At 38.4% G+C, this 24,152-nt stretch overlaps 1 protein-coding gene across 1 annotated transcript in view; it reads left to right on the top strand.

Moving 5' to 3' along the window:
• CMC1 (C-x(9)-C motif containing 1) overlaps positions 1 to 24,152 on the top strand; it is a 40,252-nt gene extending 16,100 nt beyond the window's left edge. The window contains exons 3-4 of the mRNA XM_014937757.1: positions 22,959 to 23,049; positions 23,825 to 24,152. Of these exons, the coding sequence (XP_014793243.1) occupies positions 22,959 to 23,049; positions 23,825 to 23,939 (206 nt within the window). The 3' untranslated portion in view covers positions 23,940 to 24,152. The remainder of the gene's footprint in view (positions 1 to 22,958; positions 23,050 to 23,824) is intronic.

The following is a 24,152-nucleotide window of genomic DNA, read 5'->3' as shown; positions in this document are numbered from 1 at the left end:
TTACTTGATGGGTTCAGGTAGAGAAGAACTTTAAAGATACAAACTTTAAAGATTGTACACTCAGTTCAGTTTGATTTTGGGTTACTTGGCTTGCAAAATAAAAACAGACAGCTGAGTGACAGGTTGTGGGTTTTTTCTGTCCTCTGAAGAAGTTGTCTGAAGTTGAGACCCCAAAAAGAAACTGCTGGATCACCCGGTCAGTCATGAGATCATAATTTTGTATTATACTTGTTGTAAATGTTTTGTGTATTTGTGGTATTATAAAGCAATTCTGCCCACCTTCCAAAACTTCACAGTCTTTTTTTTGCTGGGAGAAAAACAATCTTGCTCCAGAGACAAGGGGATTTAGTTCTAAACTTTTTTCTTTTAAATTTTGCTGTCTACTACTGATACATTGTCTAGGTTTGGGCGTTCAAGGGTCACCAAGACTGACTTACAAATGTAATTGTGACTCATTTGTAAGGCTCCCAGGTTTGTGTAGGAAACTGAGCTACACACTTTTCAGGGTGAATACAGGGATAGATAGTTCAAATCAGCCTGGCAGTGAAGTAAGGGAAACAATTTGGACGATAGAAACCTGATCCTGCCTGTGACTCTGCAAACAAGAATGTGGCCATTTCTTATTTTAAGGTTGTTGTAGGAGATGTAGGAGATACTTACTTGGCCAAGATGACAAGTTGTTCTGCCCTTTTTTTATTTTTTTATTTTTTTTTTAATGAGAGGGAGAAAAAAAGGGGATGTTTCCACCTGTGCTATGTTGAGGACCTTCCCTGGAGAAAACTATTATGTTGGTTCTCTTGTCCATAGGAACTGTGTAATTAACGCAACCAGATTCACATTGCTGAAAAAAACCTCTTGATACTTGGCAAGGCTTTAAAAAATGGTTTGGAAAGTGTGGCTGGAAAAGGACATTTCCAGGCAGCCACCCTGCTCCCATTCTCCAGTTTCCCCATTAGCTCTCTCCTCCTCAGGGCTCGTGTTGATACTTAGTGAAAATGATGGGATCCAACACTACTGCAGGCTTCTCTACAGTAGAGCATGACCAGTGTCAACCAGAGTTTTGATAATGTGCAGTTACTCAACAGTCCTGTCACTGACATTATCTCTGTCCCCGTAGGGGCCACCTGCTCTAGACCGTGACCCTTACACCTGACACATCAAGGCCCAGAAAACCAACAAAAATTTCTGATTGAACTACATGTGATGCCACTCATTTAAATTCCCAAGCACACCTTTAGATATTCCATATACTTTCTTTACAGAAATGTAGATAATGAAATGTGTGAAATACTTAGCAAATTTCAGCTCGATATTACTCTGCGGTATTGCTCACTTTCCTTTGTATTGCAAGCCAAGTTCTGTTAATCCGTACAAACCCTTGCTGAATGTTGGGGGAGGACTGAGCTGTTGGTACCTACAGTCGTGGTTCTGAGGTTGACACTGGTCGATGCTAAGATTGATAGTAGTGGGAAATTACATGACAGCTCACATTTAAAAATTTTGATGAGTTTTATTTTCTTGAAGCAAATTAAAATGAAAATCACCATTTAGAACTCAACTTCGCTCATCTGCTTTCCCTCGTTGTGAAAATATAGTCCTTATAATTTTTTTTTTTTTAATTCACATATTTTAGGAGTATCTGGTAATACACTGATATTCTAATTGACCAGAGCAAAAAGATCAAGTAACTGATAAAAACCAATGAGTTAACATGACAATTCCTTCTAACTTTTTTTTTTTTTTAATTGAGCTGCTGTGACCAGCATTTGCTTACACGTACTTCTGTACGTATTCTTCAGGGTTTGATGGAAAGCCTGAGAGATTGCATGGAAGGAATCATAGATTTTATGACTGGAATAGCCTTCTCTGAGGATGAAAAAAGAATGCTACCTTATTACTTGCAACTTTATTTTCATGAAAGGAAGGTTAATATCATTTGAGAACATAGGTTCAATCCAGCACAAAACAGCAGGTGGAGAAGGGGGAGAAAAATTTTATCCTCTGTTGCTATATTTATTACCTGAATATTAAAGTACATTATAGCCATATTACATGTGACCCCATGACCCTACATGAAGCTATTGTGAGATTACTGTTGTACGTGTTGTGCACTTGTTGGTTATTTAAATTATTTTAGATGTTTTGATAGCATTCAGCTATTCAGTACTGGTAAGAAATTACTATGTGTTTTTCCCTGTCTAGCGTTTCTGAAGAGTAAGGTGCTGAATTTTTATATGATGTTCTTGTTGAGCACAATAGCTTTTATTTTGAAAAAAAATTATTCACCTCTGTATATTTCCAATAAACATTTACTCTCATCACATTTAACTACGTGAATTAATACAATCTCTAGAGGGATTATGGTATATTGAGTTTTGCTCCAACAAACTGGGCAGAGAGAACAGCTATATGTAAATTACAGTTCGAAGAAATGAGATTCTAGATCTCATGGTCTTTTTTTTTTTTTTTTTTAAATGATACTTGCAGCATTAACTGCTGTAAGCTAGTTTAGGGGATTTTATAGAAAAGAAATATGAGTGCATATTGTATTGGTTGGTGATGGAAATTTAAGTATTCTAACTAGCATTAGGACTTCGAAGAAAACGTTTGAGGAGGGAACTTACCGTATTTGATTATTTTTTTTCTTCCCCACTCTATGTCATTTCAACCCAGCTGATGACAAGAAATGGGTCAGACTGCTAGCTTTACCGCTGCAACTTAGTTGTGTGGGTTTTTTATTTTTTTTATTAGGGAATGGAACAGCTTTTACAGGGACAAAGAGAAATGAAATCACTTTCAATGAAAGAAAGAGGCCTCATTATAGCCACCAACAGCAGTTATTGACAGCTACACTTCCTATTAACAAGGAGCATTTAAGAGTTTGGCTGTTGGATCTTTGGACTTGATCTAATTTGCTAGCATTAATTAGTTTCTTTTGAGCACAGACACTTGGTGCTCACAGCTATAGATTTGGAGGACTAATTAGGACAGAAAATTGAACAGAATGGGGTAAGGCATTAACCTTCAACCATTACCAGCTGGGGCTCTGATAAAGACCACAGAGTCCAAATGCTCCTATTCATGCAAAGAGTACTCTAATGAATATCAATTTCAGCCAGGTTGCCATATCCTACAAGCAGTATCTTAGTTTTGATTCTCTTACCTGGTAGAGATTTTTATGTATAGATATTAAAGTGATATTGGTAGTTCAGAGCTCATAGATAACAACCTTGGTAGGTTACCTGTGTTTGCCCATTCTTTCAGTTTGGTTTTCGTGTTAGGGATTTTATTGGTGTCTGGTTAAGATCCTGAATTTCAAATTGTTTTCCCTGCCCAGCATAAATATATTAACATAACATAGATAAATTGCATGATGTTAACAAGTGCTGGTTTTAATAGAGGATGCCTGCATGTTTTTGGATTATTGCAGTACGCAGTAGTAATATCCGTGACAAGAGCACTGACCAAGCCAGTCACTGAAGGTTGATCAATAGCATTGCTTCTTTTGCAGCTTTTATAATGAGATACAATTATTATATTCTTGTGTTAAGTTGGTGATCCAGTTTTAAGAGGAAAACTGTTCTATCAGACTGTGGGTTGATACTGTTTTAACATCTGCAGAATGGAAGTACTTTATATATAAAGAAAAGAGAGAATCAATTGCCTTTTCCCTTTTGTACCACTTGGATTATTGGAAGTGTTGGACTTTAAATTAAGATCCAAGATCATCACTTATTTCACTAGTATCGCTATTCCATGACAAACTCCCCATCAAATCTAGATCATTGCTTCTGTCTTCGTATGACTTCTGTACTTGGAAATTCCTTGCCCAGTGATGAGAAAAGTGTAAAAGTCTCTTCTTTGACATCCTTTCTTCAAACCTATTTCTTTCAAGAAGGATGCGAGCATTAATGTATATCCTATGACTTTTGAAGAATTGAATCTCTTTGGGTTATGTGTGGTGTTTAGCTCTTTGAGGCTAAGATTACATTTTATGTGCTCTAATTATTTCCAGTTCTGCACTGGTAAACTCTATACTCTTAGGCTAAATAGCTGGTTCCATGTCTTAAGGTCCTGGTGAGGTAGTTTTGTGAAAATTGAGAAATACAGGCTTGCCTGTAGCTATTGATTTTGGGGTATTTCATGGTATTTAGATGAGTCTGTCTGTGAGGTGAGTGTCCATAGGACAGCAGCCAGTGGGTAGGGGAGACACGATCAAGTTTTCCCAACAAAAGGGGGAGGCCAGGGCGGTTAGTCTTGCAGCCTCTTAGTAATACTAGGTCTGTAGCTGTTCCTGGGTGTTATATATGGTATTTGCCAAGTCTCATCGTTTTCTTTCCCAGTTGATATGTAGTGATTGTTCTGTGTCAGTCGTTCTTACTGCCAGCCAGTGGAAACATACGTGGGGTTTTTTGTATTCATTCGTTGATAGTGGTGATAACTACAGATACTGTAGCTTATGTGTTAGAGTATTACAGTACTGTATTACTGTGGCAATGCATTGCTAATGCCAGTACATGTGACTTACAGTAACTGTTATTTTAACTGCATGTCCTTAATGATGTATTAAGTAGTTGCTTTGCAGTTTTGGATGATAAACCCTGCTTAGATACTACATTCAACAGTAACACAGTTAGCACTTTGTGTAAATAAACCTAATACTTTTAAGAGGTCATGCTATATTCCTTTTGCATGTGTATAAATATTTATATTGTATATGAATTATGAATATTACCCTGGGGTTACTTTCACACAGAAAATAGGTTATTTTTCAACTGTTGTAGTAGGAATGTGTTGTGTAGATACCATTAGGTTCAGCAGTGGAAAACAGAACTTAGTTTGATCAAAAAGTAGCTACTGTGTATTCAGAAATACAATAAATAGCAAGCTTTCAGATAGCCTACAAGCAGTGTACAGACCTTGAAAAGAACGTATGATAATTCAGGGTAAGGTAATAGGGGAAAACTGTCCACTGTTCTTTAGAAAATGCGGGAAGTTGGCAAGTGTATTTGCCAAAGAAAATTGCTCATCCAAATCACAAAAACTGAAATTAAGTATTAATTCCAGTTGAACTAAATGATAATCAGAATAGTAGTGGCAGGTTCATCGAATATGCTTCAGTTTTATGAGGCAGTGCATCATGAGAGTTGCAGTTTTGATCTCTGTTATTTCCTGTAGGCTGCAGAGCTATACCTGTTGTACATATCTTTGCATGGCATGTTACGAGTCAGCAGAGCTAGCCAAAAAAAAGGGCAGGAACCACAGGCCTTATCAGGCAATAGGGAAATGCCAGTTAAAGTTGAAATACAGTTTGGCAAACAAACATGCTTTCAACAAGATGTGGCCGTCTAAGTGTTCTTTGTGCATTTTGATGTTCTGGAAATATCAGTGTTTGTTTAATGAAATAGCGACTTGGGATGAAAACGTTTTAAACTTCTTTTTCCATGTGGGACAGTAGTTCTAAAGATCTCTTAGCTTAAATTGAGTGAGTTGTCCTTCTGGCACTTATTTTCTGATATAAAAATTAATGGATCCCGTAGTAACAACACTGACAATGCACTTTTTTTTTTTTTTTTTTTTTTTACACCATATTTACAATGCATTTAGTACAATTCATTGATTCTTTTATTTAGGATTGTTACAATATGTTACTATTAGAATGGTTAGCATGGTTAGACTAGGTAGCATAGGAAAAGAAGTTAATCACTGCTCACCTTTTTTTTTTTTTTTTTTTTTTTTAAAGTAGAAACAATGATGTCTGTTGCTGAGTAAAACCACATTCTTGTACATTATTGTTCAGGTCAAAATCCTCCTCTTTCCCGCCCCCACATTTAGTTTTGTTGCTATTGTAATTGTTTTTTAATAGTTGTCTTGATGGTGCTGCATCGAAAAAGAGTAGGGAGATCTGTGATCTGCAGTGTTCTACTTGCAGGTCTGATGCTTGAGAGGGGATTAAAGGCTGCAGTAATAAAAGGTCATAAAACACGGTCCATTGTCGTTCTTCTGAATTTTATTTTTAACAGTTTAGCACCCTCAAAAATAAGAAGGAAGGAACCTTGCAGAAAAGGGTGCTTGAAACGTGTCCTGCCTAAGATCGGGGTAGATACCATTACATGAAGTGTAAGCATATGACAGAAGGTGAGAAGTATTTTGCATGAGGAATCAGGCTGCAGAGCTGGTCAGAGGATGTGAAGGGGGATAACAAGGAACACTAGAGCTGTACAGAGCACTGAAGTTTATGGATGAGGCTTTAAATTTATGATCAGGGAGCAAGAAAAACAATGCTGCTGTATTCTAGATTTGAGGATGCTATTAAAGGATTTGAAAGGAATTGTGTAGGGGATGGAAGGTAATCTTCAGATGGGGTAATGTGTAGGAAAGGAACTTAAGGTAGAAATTTTGAAGAAGATAGTATAGAAGAGCAGTGCATGAAAATTTCCCTTGGATGGAGATTCTTCTCTTGATATCCACTGTATTGGGAAGAAGTTGAAATAGTTGTAGGGAATTTTGGTATTAAGGGATCTGCCTTCTTACCTTTTTCCTAAAATGAGTTTAAAGAAGGCTTTCTCTAAGTATGAAATGCCCTTTTTCACTTCTAATAGTCAAGTTCAGAATTTCCTTGTATGTCTTTTATCACATATAATGTCTTGCACTTTATGGTCATCTTTCTTCCTGTCTGCGGTCCAGAATCTCTCAAGAAAGTATCTGGTTATTCTTTTTCCTCCTTTTCAATATAAACCAAGTATGTCCTCCCAGCGTCCAGTTCAACAACATACTTTAATGAAATTCATCATTTCACTTGCATTCCAGGCTTCATGCAGGTCTTGCTATGCTTTTTGGTAGCAGAAATATCCCATACTCTTTGCTGTAATGGGATGTTCATGAAGTTGGTGAAAAAGCAGTGCAAAGGTATGGCTTGAGAAAACTCACCTGTGGCTGTAGGCTGTCAGTCTAACCTTTTAAAAGTCATTTTGTGGAGACACAGCTTGTGTTGGCAAGAAGGACTTGTGAATGCTATTGTTTAGTATGTGGGAAATGAAACATGTAGGAAGGGCGTATGTGGAAGCACACAGGAGAGAGTTGAAAGCAGGACTTCTTAATGCAATCTGGACTAGTGTAACTGTGCTTTAATAGCATTAGCTTCAATTCTATAAAGAGGTTGTCAAATCTGAGTGCTCTAGAAAATTACCTCTGCATTGGAGAGCACATTTATCAAGTGTAAGAAGAATGCAGGGCTGGAAAGGACTTTTAGAAGATACTTTGGGCTATCATCTTCTCTCGTGGCCATATCTAGTATGCCTGTATTTGTCCTGTAATCTGATTAATGTTGCAGCTTCTATAGACAGGATATTCCAATGCTTAGTGATTTTTTTACTGTTCAAAAATGGGGTTTGGCTTTCTAAGTTTTGGGGTTTTTTTCAACATGTAAACTAACTTTTCTTTGTGTATCAAGCCATTTATGTTCTCAGACATTGGGCAGATTCCTGGTAGTGGTCTGAATAAGAGCAACACTTTGAATGGAGGAAATACGACATTCTGATTTATCTAAAAAAGGCAAAAAGGAAAAAAAAAAGAAAAGGGAAAATACAAGGCTTGTTCAGTAACCATCCTGGAAAACTGTTTCTACCACTGAGTCCCCAAGATCGCTGAGGGAAGGTGTTGGACCCGGAGACTCTAGAGTTGTTTTCAGGAGCACGGAGAATTTAAAACAGAAAACCCAAACAACCTTAATGTCACGATCTAAAAAATGATGTTTAAATTCACAGGGAGACCTAGTGCTTTCAGGTTGAAGAAAGTGACAGGAGTGACCAGAGTCTGCAACTTCAAATATTATACTTTGTGGCCCATTACTTTTTTTTTTTTTCTGCCTTTGGGGTGGTAATTTTCTACAGTGAATCTGACAGCCCAGTCAAAATAATTCATAAGGCCAATGATGAAAAGTACTCTTTATTTTTTCTAGTGTAAATAATCTTTGTCATTCCTCATCTGTCCTGATTTCCTCCTCTTGATTCTTTGGTTTATGTTGTGTGAGTGTTTTTTTTATTGCTCCTTCTTAATGTATATAAACTCTCCAACTGAACAGTGTGCCGTCTATTCATTGTTTAAGAAGCATAACACAAATATAGTCTAAACATTGTTAAAGAAATTGAGCTGCAGGTTTTGCACAAACATAAATTTGTCCATGATACCTATCCTACATATGGCTATAGAATAGTGATCTGGAGAAGACAGTGCCTGTCTTGTGTGCCATCCCATGTCCTACCCCAGCAGTGCAGCCTACACAAGGTTTGGGTGTGCAGGAAATGTTCCTCCCATTTCTTTCCAAATTGGAAAGCACCTCAGTGAGGGAGATATTTGAAAGCAAACGTCAACACGGCTGAAGAAACATGGGATGCGGACTGAGACCCAGTACAGTGGGGCAAGCACAGAGACTGACAGGGACTCAAACGAGCATGTTCCTTCAGCCTTCTGGGAAGTTCAGAATAAAATTCTGCCCGGCCATAATGTTTACATCCTTGTATTACTTCGAGGTGCTGTTCTGCGTTGTCATCTTAATGTAGGCTTCGACATGTATCTAGTTAATGAACAGAAACTTAGCATTGCTTTCTGTAGAATATGGAAGAGAATATAAAAGAATGTATACTGGTTGGGTGGTTATATAACCAAAGATTTAATTAGTAATTAACTAATTAATCTTTAACAGGTTTCAAATAGAGCTCAGAGCTACTGCGATGTCTTCAATGACTTCTATCCAATGTTCTATATTTAAAATATTTTATATTATCTACATTTAATGGTGCTTCATTACTGTTGAGTAATAGTATTAATAGTTCTTTGTAATAGAGGCGTCCTCATCTTGTACTTTTGAAAACTATTCTTGATTTAGTTATAGTTACATATATTTATAAATAGAATATATAGAAATATCTATATATTCTATGTAATAGAATATATAGACAATAAGAAGCATATACGTGTATATGTCATGCATTTTTTTAATTTTATACATTTAAAACAGCTTGAGAAAGTTTTAAGTCCTTTGTTGGGGAGTGAGTATGGTGTGGAAAAGAATCCTCTTGCTTCAGCAAGGCTATTGTGTAAGTTAATTTTGATATGCTTCATCTCTTGAATAACTACGAATCTTCAGCAGTTTTAAAACAGAATATTGTTTGGAGAATCTGTCCTCTTCACTTTGCCATCAAATTCATGTAAATACTAGTTACTGCCTGTGAATAAACTTTGAGAAACTATCATTGTTGGGAAGAGAATATTATGTAAATTACAACCCCCTAAAAACATTTTTGCACTTCTGTGAAGGAAAGTATTTATCCAAGTTGGCAACTTTTGCTTTAGCTATACTTTAGCTCTGTCAACAGACTAGGAATTCAGATGAATAGTTCTGGTCTCATCTTTTTCTCTTCTGCTCTTGCTGTTTAAATATGTGGCATGTGATTAATTTTTTTTTTTTTTTTTTCCCTAAGTCAAATATGCTACTTCCATTCTCTTCTAAATAATTACTTAAAATTGAAATATGCATTCACGTACCCAAATTTAATTCAGTGTTTCATTACTGCCATTATTAATGAAAGGTAGGATTCCGTGTTGGAAACCTGCTGATTTGGCATGACTACAGAATGGAGTTCTTTTCTAAATGATAACTAATTTCACGTAGGAAACCAATGCAGTGTTTCATGGGCAATTCTGTTAATGCAACCTAATTCTAAACTCATGGTTTTACCCAAGGCTTTTAGTTCACAAAAGTATTTTGGTTGTGAGGCATAAGCAGTGGTCTCAGTGCAGGGCTGTTTGCTCCAGACCTGACGTTACTGATCTCCGTTGCCCTGGCATTTGAGTTGAAATGAATGACCTGACTTGCCTGAAAGCGAATTCAGCCACTCACATAAAGAGGAGAAAAAAATCACCTCTGTGTGTTAAAAGTACTTAAAGGTATTTTAGTGTTTGCATTACTGTATTTCAGGTGCAGCTAGATGCATTTCACATAAAGGGTAAATTGTAACAGTAAAGTAATTGCTTTATGTGAGGCAGGTGGAATTCCCTAGTTTCTGATGCAATATAGTCAGTATCTTAAGTTGGATTACAAGGTTGATACAGCAAAGTTTGGGTTCTGCCATGTGCTGTGGGCATCCATGTAAAGTGATGTGGTGGTAACCGGTGTTTTGTGTGTCCAAACCCTAACTGATTGCACAGTACCTTTTTACTCGGGCAAGTTTTGTACTAACAGTTCCCCAGTGCTCAAGTCTCTAAGCCCTAGCTGAACTTGGGGCAAATAGTCAGGATGATCACTTAAAGCTTGTTCTATTTCAAGCAGCAGGGATGAATCTGAATAAGAAACGGTGTCTAGCCCCCCTCCCTTCTGCAGTCTTTCAAAACTCCAGTGGGAGAGGAGTTACTTCATATTGTTCTGCAGTGTTTAAAGAGGAGACCTTTGTGAGTGGAGCAGTAGCCTTGGAGACTTGTGTCAGCTCCTTGAACTCCTTTATGATTCTTTATTAAGTTCTGTAGGATGGGAGACATTTCATCCCAGTTCTAGTCACCTGAAAGTTGTCTAATCTAAACCAGTCATCCTGTTTAAGTCTTTTAGGTGGGACCTAACTGCATTCTGGAAGTACCTTGTGCTCTTGCATTCTCTGTTTTGTGTCAAGGCAACAAAAAGGAGAGCAAGGTACTTCCAGAATCAGCTTTAGGTGAGACGTGAATTTTTGGTGGCTAAAATGAGGTAAAGTGAATTCCACTGGTAGTCATTTTTAATCTCTGTTCACACATGTAAATGAGGATAAGACCATATATGAAAGAAAACTATCATGGGCAATGCATACGTGGCATTGCATTGGTATGCATAAAGCAAGGGTGGCCGTGCTATGAATTTTAGTTAGCGTATTTGATCTCCTGCAAGAGCAATGCGGAAACCCTTTGGCTTGTGAGCATTTGCTAAGGATTCCTTTGACTGTCTTTTTCCTCGCTATCTCAAGTTGCTTCCACGTTGCTTGGGAGTCCCAGTGATTTGTTAGTGCTTCCTCTAACGTTAAGCATCAGTGTGTCTGCAGCTTCTGTGCAGATCTGGGCTGGCATTTTTTTCATTCTTTCACCACTAGCAGCAGGCCTGGGCTCTGGTTGAAGACTGAAGAGTAAATGAAATAATTTTCCATAACTAATTCGACATCTTACCTGTTTCATTGCTTTTTTGGTGTGTGTCCCTAAATACTAAAGATATACAAGGCTAAAATCATAGTATTTGGAGGATAACAGGCAAATAATCCCAACAGCATAAACTTAAATTCATAAATCTGAGACTCACAACCAACCTGCTGTACAAGAAAACAGATGCCATGCAATAAATTAATACTAAGCTGAATAATAAACAAGACATATTGTTAAAGGTCTTTAATGCAAAGAAAGTGATTTCAGACTTTCATATGCTTGTTTTCTGTCTTTGTTTAAATGAGGCCCTTGCATGTGTTTTCTTTATTGTTCTCTTTTGCACACATTTGAGCTTTGTTGGGTTGAGAACTCAGTCTCTGGTTGGGCAGTGGTGATTAACTTACACTAAATAGGCAGCAGTAATGTGATTTGAGAATGAAAAGGATTCATTTCTTTTAAATGAGGGGAAAAAACCCAAGGTTGAAGGAAATAGTTTACATAATCTGTAAACTAGTTAAGGAGCTGAATATTTATGCAGGTTGAAATTGAAGCTTAGTTGCCCTCTAGGGGTTTTACATTAATACAGCATATGCTAGCTTTTGGGTGGGTTTTTTTCTTTGAGAATAAAGGTGAGAGAAGTCTTTGGAAAAACTTACATACTGACAAATCTGTGGTGGTGGAGGCATGTGTACATCTGCATTCAGCCAGTAAAGCTCGTTTAGTTCAGAACCCAGAAAATGGAGGAAAGATTTTTAGCTGGATTATGTTCTTGTCACTTCAGTGTACCAGTGGAAAAGGTACTCACAGTCATCCAGTCGTAGCATTGAGAGGTCCCAGCCAGGAGTGGCCCTTATGCAGAAATCAGGGTACACCCTGAAGAGCTTTCAGCCCTAACTAGACATGGAAGACAAAAGCTTACACGTAATGGTGCTGCTGGGAAGGCCAGGGTAATGGCAGTATTAAGACCCTCAGTGAGTTTCTGCTTGTGTCCGAGCCACTGAATGCTGCTTTGAATTCTTAGTGCCCTCAGCTGCCTCAGGGGTCTTCTGTCACATCTTGCCTTACAGCAGCTTGAGCCCTCTTTATGGATTCTGTGACTGAACTTGTTAGAAATTAACTTTTTCTCCTTGCTTAGAAAGCAGTTCACAAAAACTGAGTAGTTCTTGTTTGTTTGGGTAGCGTATGATATTTCATAAGAAGTATTCTCATGCCATGGGAAGAAGTGTCACTAAAATGGCTGCTAAACTGAAGCCACATATATATTTCTCCTCATCTAAACTTTTCATGTCTCCTTTAGCAATGGCTTTGCAGCAGATGCATTCTAATACTTTTTTTTAAAATTGCTAAACAAATTCTTCAAAGTGCAGTTGTTTTTCTAAATATGGAATCCACATTTATGTGATTATTTTTGCTGTTTCTTTCATCACAGTGTTGAGACTATTCTCTAAAATCTTTTTGCATCTGAAACAAGATACTTGGATGCAGTTAAATGAGCACCTCCTGCCAGACTTGAGTACCTGTGTGCATACAGCTTGAGGAACGCCGTGTAGTTGACTGTCAGAAGTTAGAGCACTGTCCCCGAGGCTTCCTTATATGAAATGAATTATGGATTAGTGCTGGTAAAGTCTATGGTATTATACAGATTTTTATGCCATTTGCCCATTAAGCCTTGCACTGAAGAACAGTTCCTCTTTTTTGAGGGACTTCCATAGCTGATAGTTCCTGCTGCATTTCGTTTTGCTTTGTGGATTTGTCCAAGGCTTGTTTGTAAATCCTCTGTCTACCATTTTACTGTCTTCAAAATTACAATCTCTGCTATGGAGAAATGGCCACATACCTTGATTTCTCTATATAATCAGGTTTATTAGTAGAACCCTGTATACGGGTAGAATTCTTTGGCTTGGCACTGTTGGTTCCGACAGCCAGTAGTGTCACAGCAGCATCTGCTTGGTTGTATCTGCTGTATCCTCGTGCATGACATCGTGGCTTCAGCCTGGTGCTTCCTTCCTGACAAATGACTTTATCAGCAGAGAACTTATGTCATCAGTTCTCCCTTCTCCTGCTCTCTGATGCTTGACGTCCATGCCCAATCTGCCCGGGCAGTAGATGGTTCCTGGCAGCTGTGCATCGGACCAAAAGACAAAGCAGGTTAGAGGGGAGAGGGTGTTGGTTGCTTTTAGGATGTTTTTTTCTCCCTTCTGTGATCAGTTTCCCTCCATTAATAGAAACACCTGAGCTGATTGTTATCTTTATGCAAGATTTTTTGGTCCAGAATGGAACTTTAGTAAGCTGCTGGTCCTGTGTTGTTCTTAATAGCCTTGGCCTTGTCTGTTCAGTTTAATGTCTCAGAAAAGTTTGAGGAAAGCATGTGTTACTAGCTCGGGAAGGGTGTGTGGCATGGGGGGAGTTCCACATCCATGTGAGATCAAGGGGAGTGTGGTAATTGCCCTGTTCCTGCAGGGCTGCCTGCAGCGCTCACAGCTCATGGGGGCTTTTCTAGGACCTGAACAAAATACTGAGTTGTGGTGCTTTGTCATTTGATAAAGTTTTTGTCAAAGATACAGGAAGAATATGGTGGCTGGATTGTTTGCAGTCTGGTATTCAGGCCTCTTTAGTTATCTGGTTATTGCAGCCATTTATTTAAAACAGGTACTGATTTACAAAAGATGGAAGATAGAAGTTATACAGTTACTACCATATTTCCAGATCTTGCTAAGCTTTGGTAGTGTGCTTTCTTGTCACGTCGTTATAACTCATCTCTTCAAAATCATGAAATGAATAGGGAAGTCTGATATTCTAACTGCCTACATAGTCAATGATGCACTTTCTTTTGAAAAAGTAATTATATGTGTTTTATCACATGGGGGCTGCCATTGCAAAGTGTCAATATATAGTTCAGGATATAGACATACTACAATTCTTCCCCCCCTGCCCCGAAATGTTGCACTTCTGGTTCTGTCATGCCTACAAATGCTGAGTAGTCCCTCATTCAGCAGGAATTCTTCCCACACCTCCACACCAGCACACACCAAAGGCTAGTAGTTTTTTGAAAAAAAAACCTAAACATACACTGAGAACTAAGGTAAGTACATGGTAGACTTTTTTGGAGGTGTTGAAGTGATGGTTGGGAAGGAATATAGGATGAATTGCTACCTGTAAAGGCATAAGTTTATTAATCTTTAATATTTTTGGAGTGCCCAGGAGGCCTGAAATTTTGACCCTACTTTGTATGTCCCGTGCCACCCCCACCATCCGCCTGGAACCCTGAAGTCAGGTTCACTTTTGCTTAGACAATATTTTGTTTTATTCAGAAGGGAGAAATGATGATGATGATAAAAAAAACCAAACCTTTGAAATTGGAATTTTGAGTAAAATCATACTTTTGGAAATATAGTAAATTGAACTGAGGGGGAGAAAAATGTCCCCAAGACAGCGTGCTGTAAATGAGAGCTGGTGTCATGGTGGAATAGCTGTGTAATTACCTCTTCCAAGAGTTACATAAATGACCTGCTCTATCTCCACCGTGTGGTAGAAGGACAGTACTGCTATTTCTGCCACTCAGTGAATCTCTGTCTTTTATAAATAGATTATTTTATGTTTTTTTTTTTTAAACTTCAGAGTTCAGCTAAGAAGTCAGTCGCTTTGGGACAGAGGGAGGAGGATGTTGTTTCTTTTAATCATCTGTTATGCTAACTCCTCAGCTGTCCCCGGGTGGCTCGGCGGCTCCCGAAGGAGGTGGGAGGGTAAGCAGCAGCGAGGCCGCTCGGCGCAGCTCAGGTTGGATGCACTTGTTTATATAGAAGCCGGCAGTGACAGACAGTAGCCATGGGGGAACTTGCATTTGTTCCAGTTCTGCCTCTTCCAGCGCCTGGTACGGTAACGCTTGGTGTCAGAGATACTTACTGCAGGGTGGGAGGAAAATTAGATCGAGTCAGTCTTAAAGGAAGCAGTTGTTTAAAAGCAGTGCAGTTTAACTGGGTGGCTCTGCTCGTTGGGCGTGCTTTACCTGCAACCTTATATAGGAGCCAAAGCTTGTAGTTGATAAGAACATTCCTAAAGCAAGTATCTTTAGTAGACAAATCATAATTTACCCAAGTAAGCAAGGTGTTTACTTTGCTTAAAAGAATTTTTTTTTCCTGTAATTTCAACAGGAAGAAATTACAATTACAATTACTAATTTTGACAAATCTGCCTGAATACCCCAGCAGATTGTCATCGTTGAGCACTTTAAATCTGCCTTACTGACAAAGCACAGTAACTGTAAAGCCTTACACACAATAGCTATGCCCTTGCTATTTCTCCCCTGACTTCTGAGGACATAACCCTCTTCCTTGTGCTGCTGCGCTCTGGGTGTCTTGCTTAGTCAGAGGCAGGAGGACTTCTCTCTTAGCTCTTAAAGAGCTGGGTTGCTGGAACTTACTTCATAAATGTGACAGTGTACTATACTTCTGTGTATTTGGGACAAAATACACAAGAGTGTGTGTATGTATATACGCACCTGTATAGATACGTGTGTATACACACACCTACAAAAAATGCTGACAAATCTGCAAATCCAGGATGGGAGATCAGATCAGGTCAAGCTTGTGCCCACTACACTGAAGCTAACAAGTAGGTGTTTCTCTGCTTCATCTGTGCCAAAGGTCCATTTGCTGTTGAAGTCCAAGTTCTGTTGAAATTCTAGTGACTAAATGCATACTGCTAATAAATTATGTCCACCACAGCATTGCATCAGCATTCAGCAAGGGTCAGGAAAGTACTATCTGACACTTTAAGGTGTACCTTTTTTAAAAATAATCTTTTCTGTCTCTGTGATTAATTAGGAAAATACCTTCCTTAGTCAAGTGTCATGTGTGCAGTCAGAATTCTTATTGAAATGGAAACTGACTTCAGTCTTTCCACTGCTTGTCCCCCGAAAGTCATTTCGGTCAGGTCTCATGTGCAGGACTGATGCAGAACCAGAGGATGAGGAAAGCTGACCTGTCTGTATCCAAGCAGCAAAACTAACTTTTTTATAACTTTTGAAACAAAATTTAAATAAGGCATTGATTTCCTATATTCATTTCAAAATCCCCTTCTAAGCCTTGATTTCAGAAAAGAAATGTTCTTTCCAGGTGTAAGCAGTTGACCAAACCCAGAAACGTAGTATCTATGCATTTAAGAGATAAAAACTCTGAAGACTCTTCCTTTTAAGTGAAGGTAGATGGCATTTAGAGAGCAAGTAACTGAATTGTTATGAAAAAAACCACAACCCCAGCCAACCCTCAACAAAAACCAACCCCGAAACGTTTTTGATGTGCATGGAGTGCCTTTCCTCCCTACTGCTTTGGCCTATTCTGCAGCAGCTGAGAGATACTTTGAGATCAATTAATTTTTGCAGCAGGATTTTGAAAACTTGCTGATGAAAAAGGCATCCACGGTACAAATAACCACAATTGCAGTAGCTGGGACTTCAGCAGGACTTAAGCAAGCTGGGGCAGACAGATGTTGAAGGAATTCAGGCTGGCAGTTGCCTTTTTGATATTGGGGTGGTTTTTATCTCTTTCTTCCTCCTCTTCTCTTGGAGGCTTGTCAGTTCAGACCCACTGTGCAAGTGATGGGAAAGGTTTTGAAAGGCATGTGAGAACTTTGTGCTTCAAGGTATAAGCCAAGCTTACAGCTGAGAGGGGTTAGGAAGAAAGTTCACTTGAGAAAATGTTTTTCCATAATGTAGGCTTTCTGGCACCTTTTTCTGAAGCAGCTCTTACTGGCTTCTGAGAAAGATGGGGAAAGATGGAGAAACGGGCCCTTTGTCTGATTCACTATGTTATTTTCTCATCTTTAATTGTAAATGTCCCCTAAAGCAGAGTCTTCAGATTTGTTTCTAGGATATGGATAACACGTATTCTTTACCCCAAGGCAATGTGTTTAGAGAAACAATTTTAGTTTTTTGGGAAGTATTATTCCTCTGCAGATCACAGTTGTGTTCTCTGTGCCTTCCTCACAATTTTCTCCTTCTGTACGTTCACCTCTCAATCACCAGATAAGTGACTTTTCAGCATTTCATACTGGAGTAGACGAGATGCTGTAGTCCACTGGAGTCCACTCTGTTTGCATTGGATACTTTAAGACAAAGCTGGATTTCTGTGCTGACAGCACACTAGGAAAGACTTGGCAGGAGGAGACATCTTCAACACGGTGACTATCCCTTCCCTGAAATTCCTGGATTCCTGGAATTGGCTCTCCTCCCCAGTCCTGCATTGTCTGCTACTGTGTGTTGATCTTCTGCCCTAGGACAGGTGCCCCCAGCAGTATGTTGGAGCTACAAAAGCGGAAATGGAGCAGCTTTTTGAGGGGGTGGTGATGGGCAGGAAAATGGAAAGTATATGATTATGTTATAGCAAATGAATATTTGTGGAGACAAAGTATTTGATCTGATAACAGAGGTTCACTTGAAAGAATCAAGGTTATTTTATGTCAATTTTCTCTTTGCCCTATATAAGATGCATTTAATTATTTCATGCTATCTCCCTCTATTCAAATTAATCTGTCTTATATATATTGTTGCTCAAATTAGAATAATTCTTTAATCAGCTGTGTTATGCATGCCATAGTAGACTAGAATAGGAAAGCTACTCCTGGCATACTGACGATGCATGTATTTTATTTGTTATTGTAATTTAAAAGTAAAATCAGAAATATTGATTTCTACTTGACTGGAGAGATGATTTAGTTTGAATATCAGACTGATCTTAATCAGGTGAGAATTAATTGAGTTGGAGGTATTAGATATTCAGTGATGTTAACTGAACCATGATCAATCTACAGAGAAGCTTTCTTTTGTACTGTGTTAGAAATATCAAATAGCTCATACTCTACAATGTAAAACAATCTTTTCATGTTCATCCTACTACTTCCTCTGCCTCATTAAATGCACCAGTAATCTGTTCTGTGCATACTGAGTAATCTTCAAAGTAAGAAGCTAATAAATCACAATTTAATACAAAATTAAAAGCATAGCAATTTTACCATAACATGTTGCTGATAATGTTTTGGATCTTTTTAATGTTTTTGTATACATTTTACAAACATAGATTTTTAAATCTTGTTTACAGTTTCAAGGGAACTTTTCCTTTTCCTTCCACCATTGCCCCCCAAATCCCTATTGTTACTTGGGCATTTTTTCTCCACCCAGTGGTAGAGCTCAAGGAATGACCCAAACATTGGACAAAACTATTTCTTTTTTTGTGTAAAGAAAAAAACCTACCCCAGGAATAGCATATAAGCCTGGTCTGGATCATGATACAAGCTTTTTTTTTTATTTTAAGAGTGTGATAGCAGTATCATAAGTGTTGAGAAAATATAAATGGTGAGATAACACCTCTGCAGGACTTTCTCTTAAGTAGTAAAATTGTAAAGTCTTTAAATAAACTAGAGCCAGACCTGAGAGGATCAATTTATCTTGATAATGGGGAATATTTCATTTATTTTGTGTACAAGAACATCTGCAAAATAGGTACATAATTATGATTAATAAACCTGCAATTCTAATATTAGATTAATTGTGCAACACTTTGCAATAAGAGTCAATATGAAAGTGCTAAGTGTTGTTATAATCTGAGTCTGCAAAAAATGAACTTTAAGAAATAGCCTTCATGCTGCATACAGTTCCTACACTGAAAATAATAATGATGATGCCTTTGCATTGTTATATCAATGCAGATTCCATGCAGCTGGTTGTCTGGAGATAAGTCCCAAACACTTCTCTTCTTGCTCTTCTCTTGCTTTTGCACATGTAAAGACTTCCATGTTTGCAGAAATAAATAATTAATAATCTAATATTTTTAAATTTTAAAAAACCTTTAAGAAATCCCCTACAAATGTAACTTGTTTGCTGGTTGTTCCCCTATATTAAATCATTAAAAAATAAAAACTTTCTGATTATCTTTATTATCTTTAATACTTGGGGCAGGGCATTTCAATTTTTTCCATAAAGTCTTTCCTTTACATATATGTAAGTGAAACTTTTGCAGTCCAACACACAGATTTTGCCATTTTGAGTCAGCCCAGTGCAGACCAGCCTACCTCTCCTTGGAGGCAGAGGGATCTTGTAGGCTACGTAAAGAACAGTTGCATCTTAAATATGGTGCATTGTTTTTGTTGTAGGTCTGCAGACGCTGACATTAAGAATGTTAAAATTAACTTTGGTTTAATGGTGTAGAAGAAGATTATTATCTCTATGTAGCAGAGTTGTGGCTCTGTGTTATGTCGTCCCTTTGAGTCAAAATCCTACAAGTTTTTAGTTTCATTATATAGGAGCAAATACTTCTTGGACCTATGAATATGTTCTAAGATGAAAATGGGCAGTACCCTGGCTTTTTATTTTCTTTTTTTTTAATTAAGAAGGGCATGTATGAGGACATCTGTCAGTGGACCTCCAGCAACTTTGTTGTAACTAACTTCCTGGCAAAGTATCTGGTCTTTTAAAGTTTGAAAATCAGCACTTCAATGTGCTGATCATTGCATGTGCCCCTCTGCTCGGATAGATGGAGAAATCATTTAGCCAGTCTTTATTCTGAGATAAGTGAACTGTTACCCAGTTTCACTTCAGTTTCCACCTGCTTCCTGTATTATTTTGTAGTAAGTTATAAAACAGCTGGGAGGAAAAGGCTATTAAAAATACTAAGGAAAAACATTCTTCTTAGATACCGACTATTTTTCAGCAAAGATTTATGTGGACTGCAAATATCTTTGTAAATAAAATTCTTTACTAGGTCAACCTTCTGTATCTTCTACCTAAAAATAATTCTTGATACTTCCAACATTGTTTGTATAATTCTGTATCTGAACAGAATTATACAAAGACTTGAAATAGAATTTTTATATAAAAAGCCCCAGGGGTGTCCAGGCAGCTTTGGAAATAATTTTAGGAGGCTTTTAAAAGCACTTTCTTCCACTGTTCTGTGACCTTATGTGTGCCGGGATCTACCAAAGCAACCAGTTTTGCCCTTGTTCTCCGTGTCCTGCTTCCTCAAGTAGGTAAGTTGAGATATGGAGAGCCAGTGAAATATTCCCCTTGGATCCTGAGCAGTGTAGATCTGGAGGTGCTGAGGACCGAACTCAGCAGCTTCTCTGAGCTGCTCAGGGCCCAAGATGTGCTCTGCTGAGGAAGGGCTCATCGCTGTCCTCAGCCACAAGGTCCTCATGTCCATCCCAAGCAGATCACCTCTGTGTGGCAGCATGCAGGTTACCAGGTGAGAACTGGCAAAACTGAATTGCTCCGGATTCAAATATGGTTGTTCAGCCAAAAGCAGACCTTTGTCTTGGCAGAGATACTGTTTGGCCTTAGATACTCGGTTGGTTTAGAGATGGTACTAAACTGCAAGCTTGCTTTAGCTAAAATTTCTCTACGTGGTTGTAATGGCCAAAAAGTAATGAGATTTAAAATTCTCAAAACTGTGCCCAAAACTCATTTTGGATTTGTCTTGCAACAGAAGCACAAAGCTTTCTTCGTGAGAGAGAGGAAGGTGGCAAAATCTGGCCTCGAATCAGTGCTGAGCTGTGCAGTGAACTGTTCCTGAGCTGCAGCCTGGAGAAGAGTCCTTTGCTCTGTGTGCATCCCCTCAGACACGGCGCATGGCACGGAGGAGAGCCTGTGGGGCTGACCTATGTCAGATACCATGTCCTGAACCAGAACTGCTGCAGGTGAAAGAGGAGTCCATCGCCAGTTTCCGTGGTAACTGGGAGGCACCTGCAGCTCTCTGACGCAGTACTGGATCTGTGCATAGAGCATTCAGGGATGGACATATGTAGCTATCCTGGCAAAGCCTCGGCAGGGTTCATTTTGGGGAGGGCAAGCTTTTTTTCCCCTTTCTAACACGGCATTTTCATTCCTGTTGTCTTGAGCTCCGTCCCTCATTTTATTTAGCTTGTATTTGTGAATATTTGGGATAACTTTTATTGTTTGTTTGAAACGTTTCTTTCTGTTTTGTTACAGTCTGCCTTGGATTTGCAGACTCACCCAAATTTGGATCTAGTTTTGCTGCAGCCTGAGGTTGTGCGTTGGTAGCTTGCTACTTGGGAGGAGAACGAAAACATTATATTAGCTTGTAAAGTTATGGAAAGCCATTTGCTAAAGTTATGAAGATTGGATGATGGGGAAGATTTCAAAAAGATCAGTTTTGCTCTGAAAAGAGCGCTTGTTCTTTGTGTCACGTGCAGTATCAGGAAGCCGGGTTGTTTGAGTGTGAGACCAGGCTCCCTCACGTTCTGATCACCGCCCGTAGCCGCTAAAGTGTTAAACTACACTGGGTTTGTAATCAGATCCTCTGTATCCGCTCCTCTTGTGGTATCTTGCTGTGCACCCTGTAGCTTTGGTCTACAGTGCAGATATTGCTCGAGTGAGGAATGAGTGGTGATTGATTGTCAAGATTACGGAGATGGAGATTAATTCTTGGTTTGAGATTAGATCTGGAACTGTTGTGCGCTATTTGTGAGATTATTCTCCAGACCAGTTGTTCTAACACTCTTTGTGCTGCTCAACATTGAGATGTTTTGTTTCATGAAAGATTTGTGAGTAAGACAGGACATAATTTTAAAAAAATGGAACATTTTCCAGACTCCTGTAAGGTTTCTGTAAATATCTGTAACTAAACCTATCTTGGACCACAGTCCTCAACGTGTCTGCCAAAGGGATTTTTAAAGTGCTGGGGAGGGGTAGTCAGGTTTTGTGTGCTCGTATGAGGGTACCCAATATGCTTTAACCTGCTCATTTTTTTCCCTCCGTTGTTAAATATCAGCAAAGTTAAAGCTAGAGAGCTGGAAGCAGTTTTATCACTCAGCAGCGGTGCCTGGCCACGTACCGCAAGCGGGGTCTTCTGAAGCCAGGGAATGCTTGCAATTGCAGTTTGGGTTTTGTTCACTGGGACATCACGCCTTTAACCAATCAAGATTGGTGAGCTAACAAGTGAGAGGGACCTCCTGTTGTCTTCAGTCTTTTTTTTACTTCACAGCTTCCAGAAGGAATGATTACTGCAAAAAAAACTTGCACAGCACTTAAGAAAGTGCCTGTAGAGAGCAGAAATCAAATTGGTCACTAGACAAACCATAAGCTTTCAAAGGCTTCTGATGTTTTTCCCAGAAAAAACAAAGGACATTTTCAGAAATGTGTTAATAGGTATGATTTTTCTGAGATGCTGATATAGGGACATTCAATGTAAACAGTTCAGGAAAAAACAGAAGATTCACTGTTTAAAACCAAAGAAACATTTTTATAACCTAATAACACATTTCTTGTGTTGTTCTGAGCTTATGCTGCATCATAAACTTTAGCTATCCAGAAGCATCCTCAAAGTTGTGCATGTGTATTTGGATGATTTTATGTCTAAAATTAAAACAGATACCAAATGAGATCTTAGAATCCAAGCGTGGTTGTTAATAGATACATTTGAGCACAGGTTACAGTGTCTTCCCAACTGGTAATTAACTGGTTAAGTTAAACCCTTTTATTGTATACTTGAATCTGGTACATTTTCAGGTGGCCCGTGGTGCTGTTACCAGTGTAGGAGGTTGGGTGCTGTGCTGAAGCACATTTTAAGTGTTCATCAATAATACATAGTTAAGTAAAGTAGTTAAGACATCAATTCTTTGCAAAGATCTGTGTAAGTTTGGCAGCATAAGGACACTTCAGATTGTCATCAACACTTCCAGCACACTACTTTTTTTTTTTTAATTATTTTATCAAAAGCCTACTTAATACAGCCGCAGAGTATTAAGCAATACTTAATTCTGTTTGTGTTTTTTTCTTTTTCTTTTCCCAGCATTTACTAAGTGCTGTCAAGAAACTGGTCTTCTTATGGTGGTGAAGTGTCGGCGAGAGAACACAGCACTGAAGGATTGTCTGGTTGGCTAGTAAGTCCCTCTGGAGTGTTTGTTAGTGTTTTGTTACATGGCCTATTTTAATCTAGAAATGAGTAGAACCTTAAATCTTCTCAAGAGGGTTTTGCCATGTTAGTGACTTTGATGTATTTTCTGAAAGTTAGATCTTCACTTTAAAAAAAAAGTGTGGGGATGTGGGTGAGCAGTAAAGCACCTTCCTGCCTTGGAAGTGAGACAGGATAAGTTTGTTTTGATTCTGCTTCTTGAATTGTTTTTAAAGATTTAGTCTTGGTCCTGAAAGCGTCCTTCTGCTGGGCACAGCAATAGCAGCAGCAATGGGACATTGTTGGGTATTAGAGAAGTCAGCTTGATGCCATGGGGGAATCAGTTGTCTCTTTTGGTAGTCCTAATTTATCCCCAGTGCCATCAGCTAAAGGGTTAGATCTTCGAATTTCCCAGGGTGAGGGCTGGGGATTTTTTTTTTGAGTTTGACTGGGGGGAACTGAAATACCAAATATCTTTTTTCTGCCTTCCCTCTTCATGGCTTCACTGCAGAGGCTTGAAAAGGACTATGCCTCGAGAGAGAACAGTATTGTCAGAGAATGCAAACCAACTAACTCAGTATTTAGAGTTTATTTTAGATAACTGAAACCACTTACCTACTTTATAAAAAAAAGGTATTTTATTATTGAACTCAGGAGACTTTTCTTTGGGTGTGAAAGGAAAATCAGTTCTGAGTGTTATTAATGAAATATCTGTTCCATATTCTGAGATGAAAACTGGTATTATGCATTTGTCTCTCTTGTAGCTATTCTGATCCATTATTCTACGAAGAATGCAAAACAGAATATTTGAAGCAAAGAGAAGAATACAGAGCAACTGGAATTAAGAAAAAAAGGCAGAAGGTTACTTCAAATGTATAGTTAAAATGAACTTTTCAAATTTTATATCCAACTTTGATTTGACTTGATTTAAACAGACTTAAATCATCTGTACCCCTCTGTGTGGAATTTAACTGAAATACACAAAATAAGATGAATGGAGAATAAAATAACCTCTGAACTTAAAAGTAATTTTTTTTTTTTAATTTTCTGTAATAAAACATATAAAGCATGCTCTCACAGTTTGCAAGAGAA

Source organism: Calidris pugnax, unplaced genomic scaffold (assembly GCF_001431845.1).
Source record: "Calidris pugnax isolate Ruff unplaced genomic scaffold, ASM143184v1 scaffold11, whole genome shotgun sequence".
In the NCBI taxonomy this organism is placed as follows: Eukaryota; Metazoa; Chordata; class Aves; order Charadriiformes; family Scolopacidae; genus Calidris; species Calidris pugnax.
The sequence above is the reverse complement of the archived record's forward strand: the minus strand, read 5'-3'. Positions and strand labels throughout refer to the sequence as shown.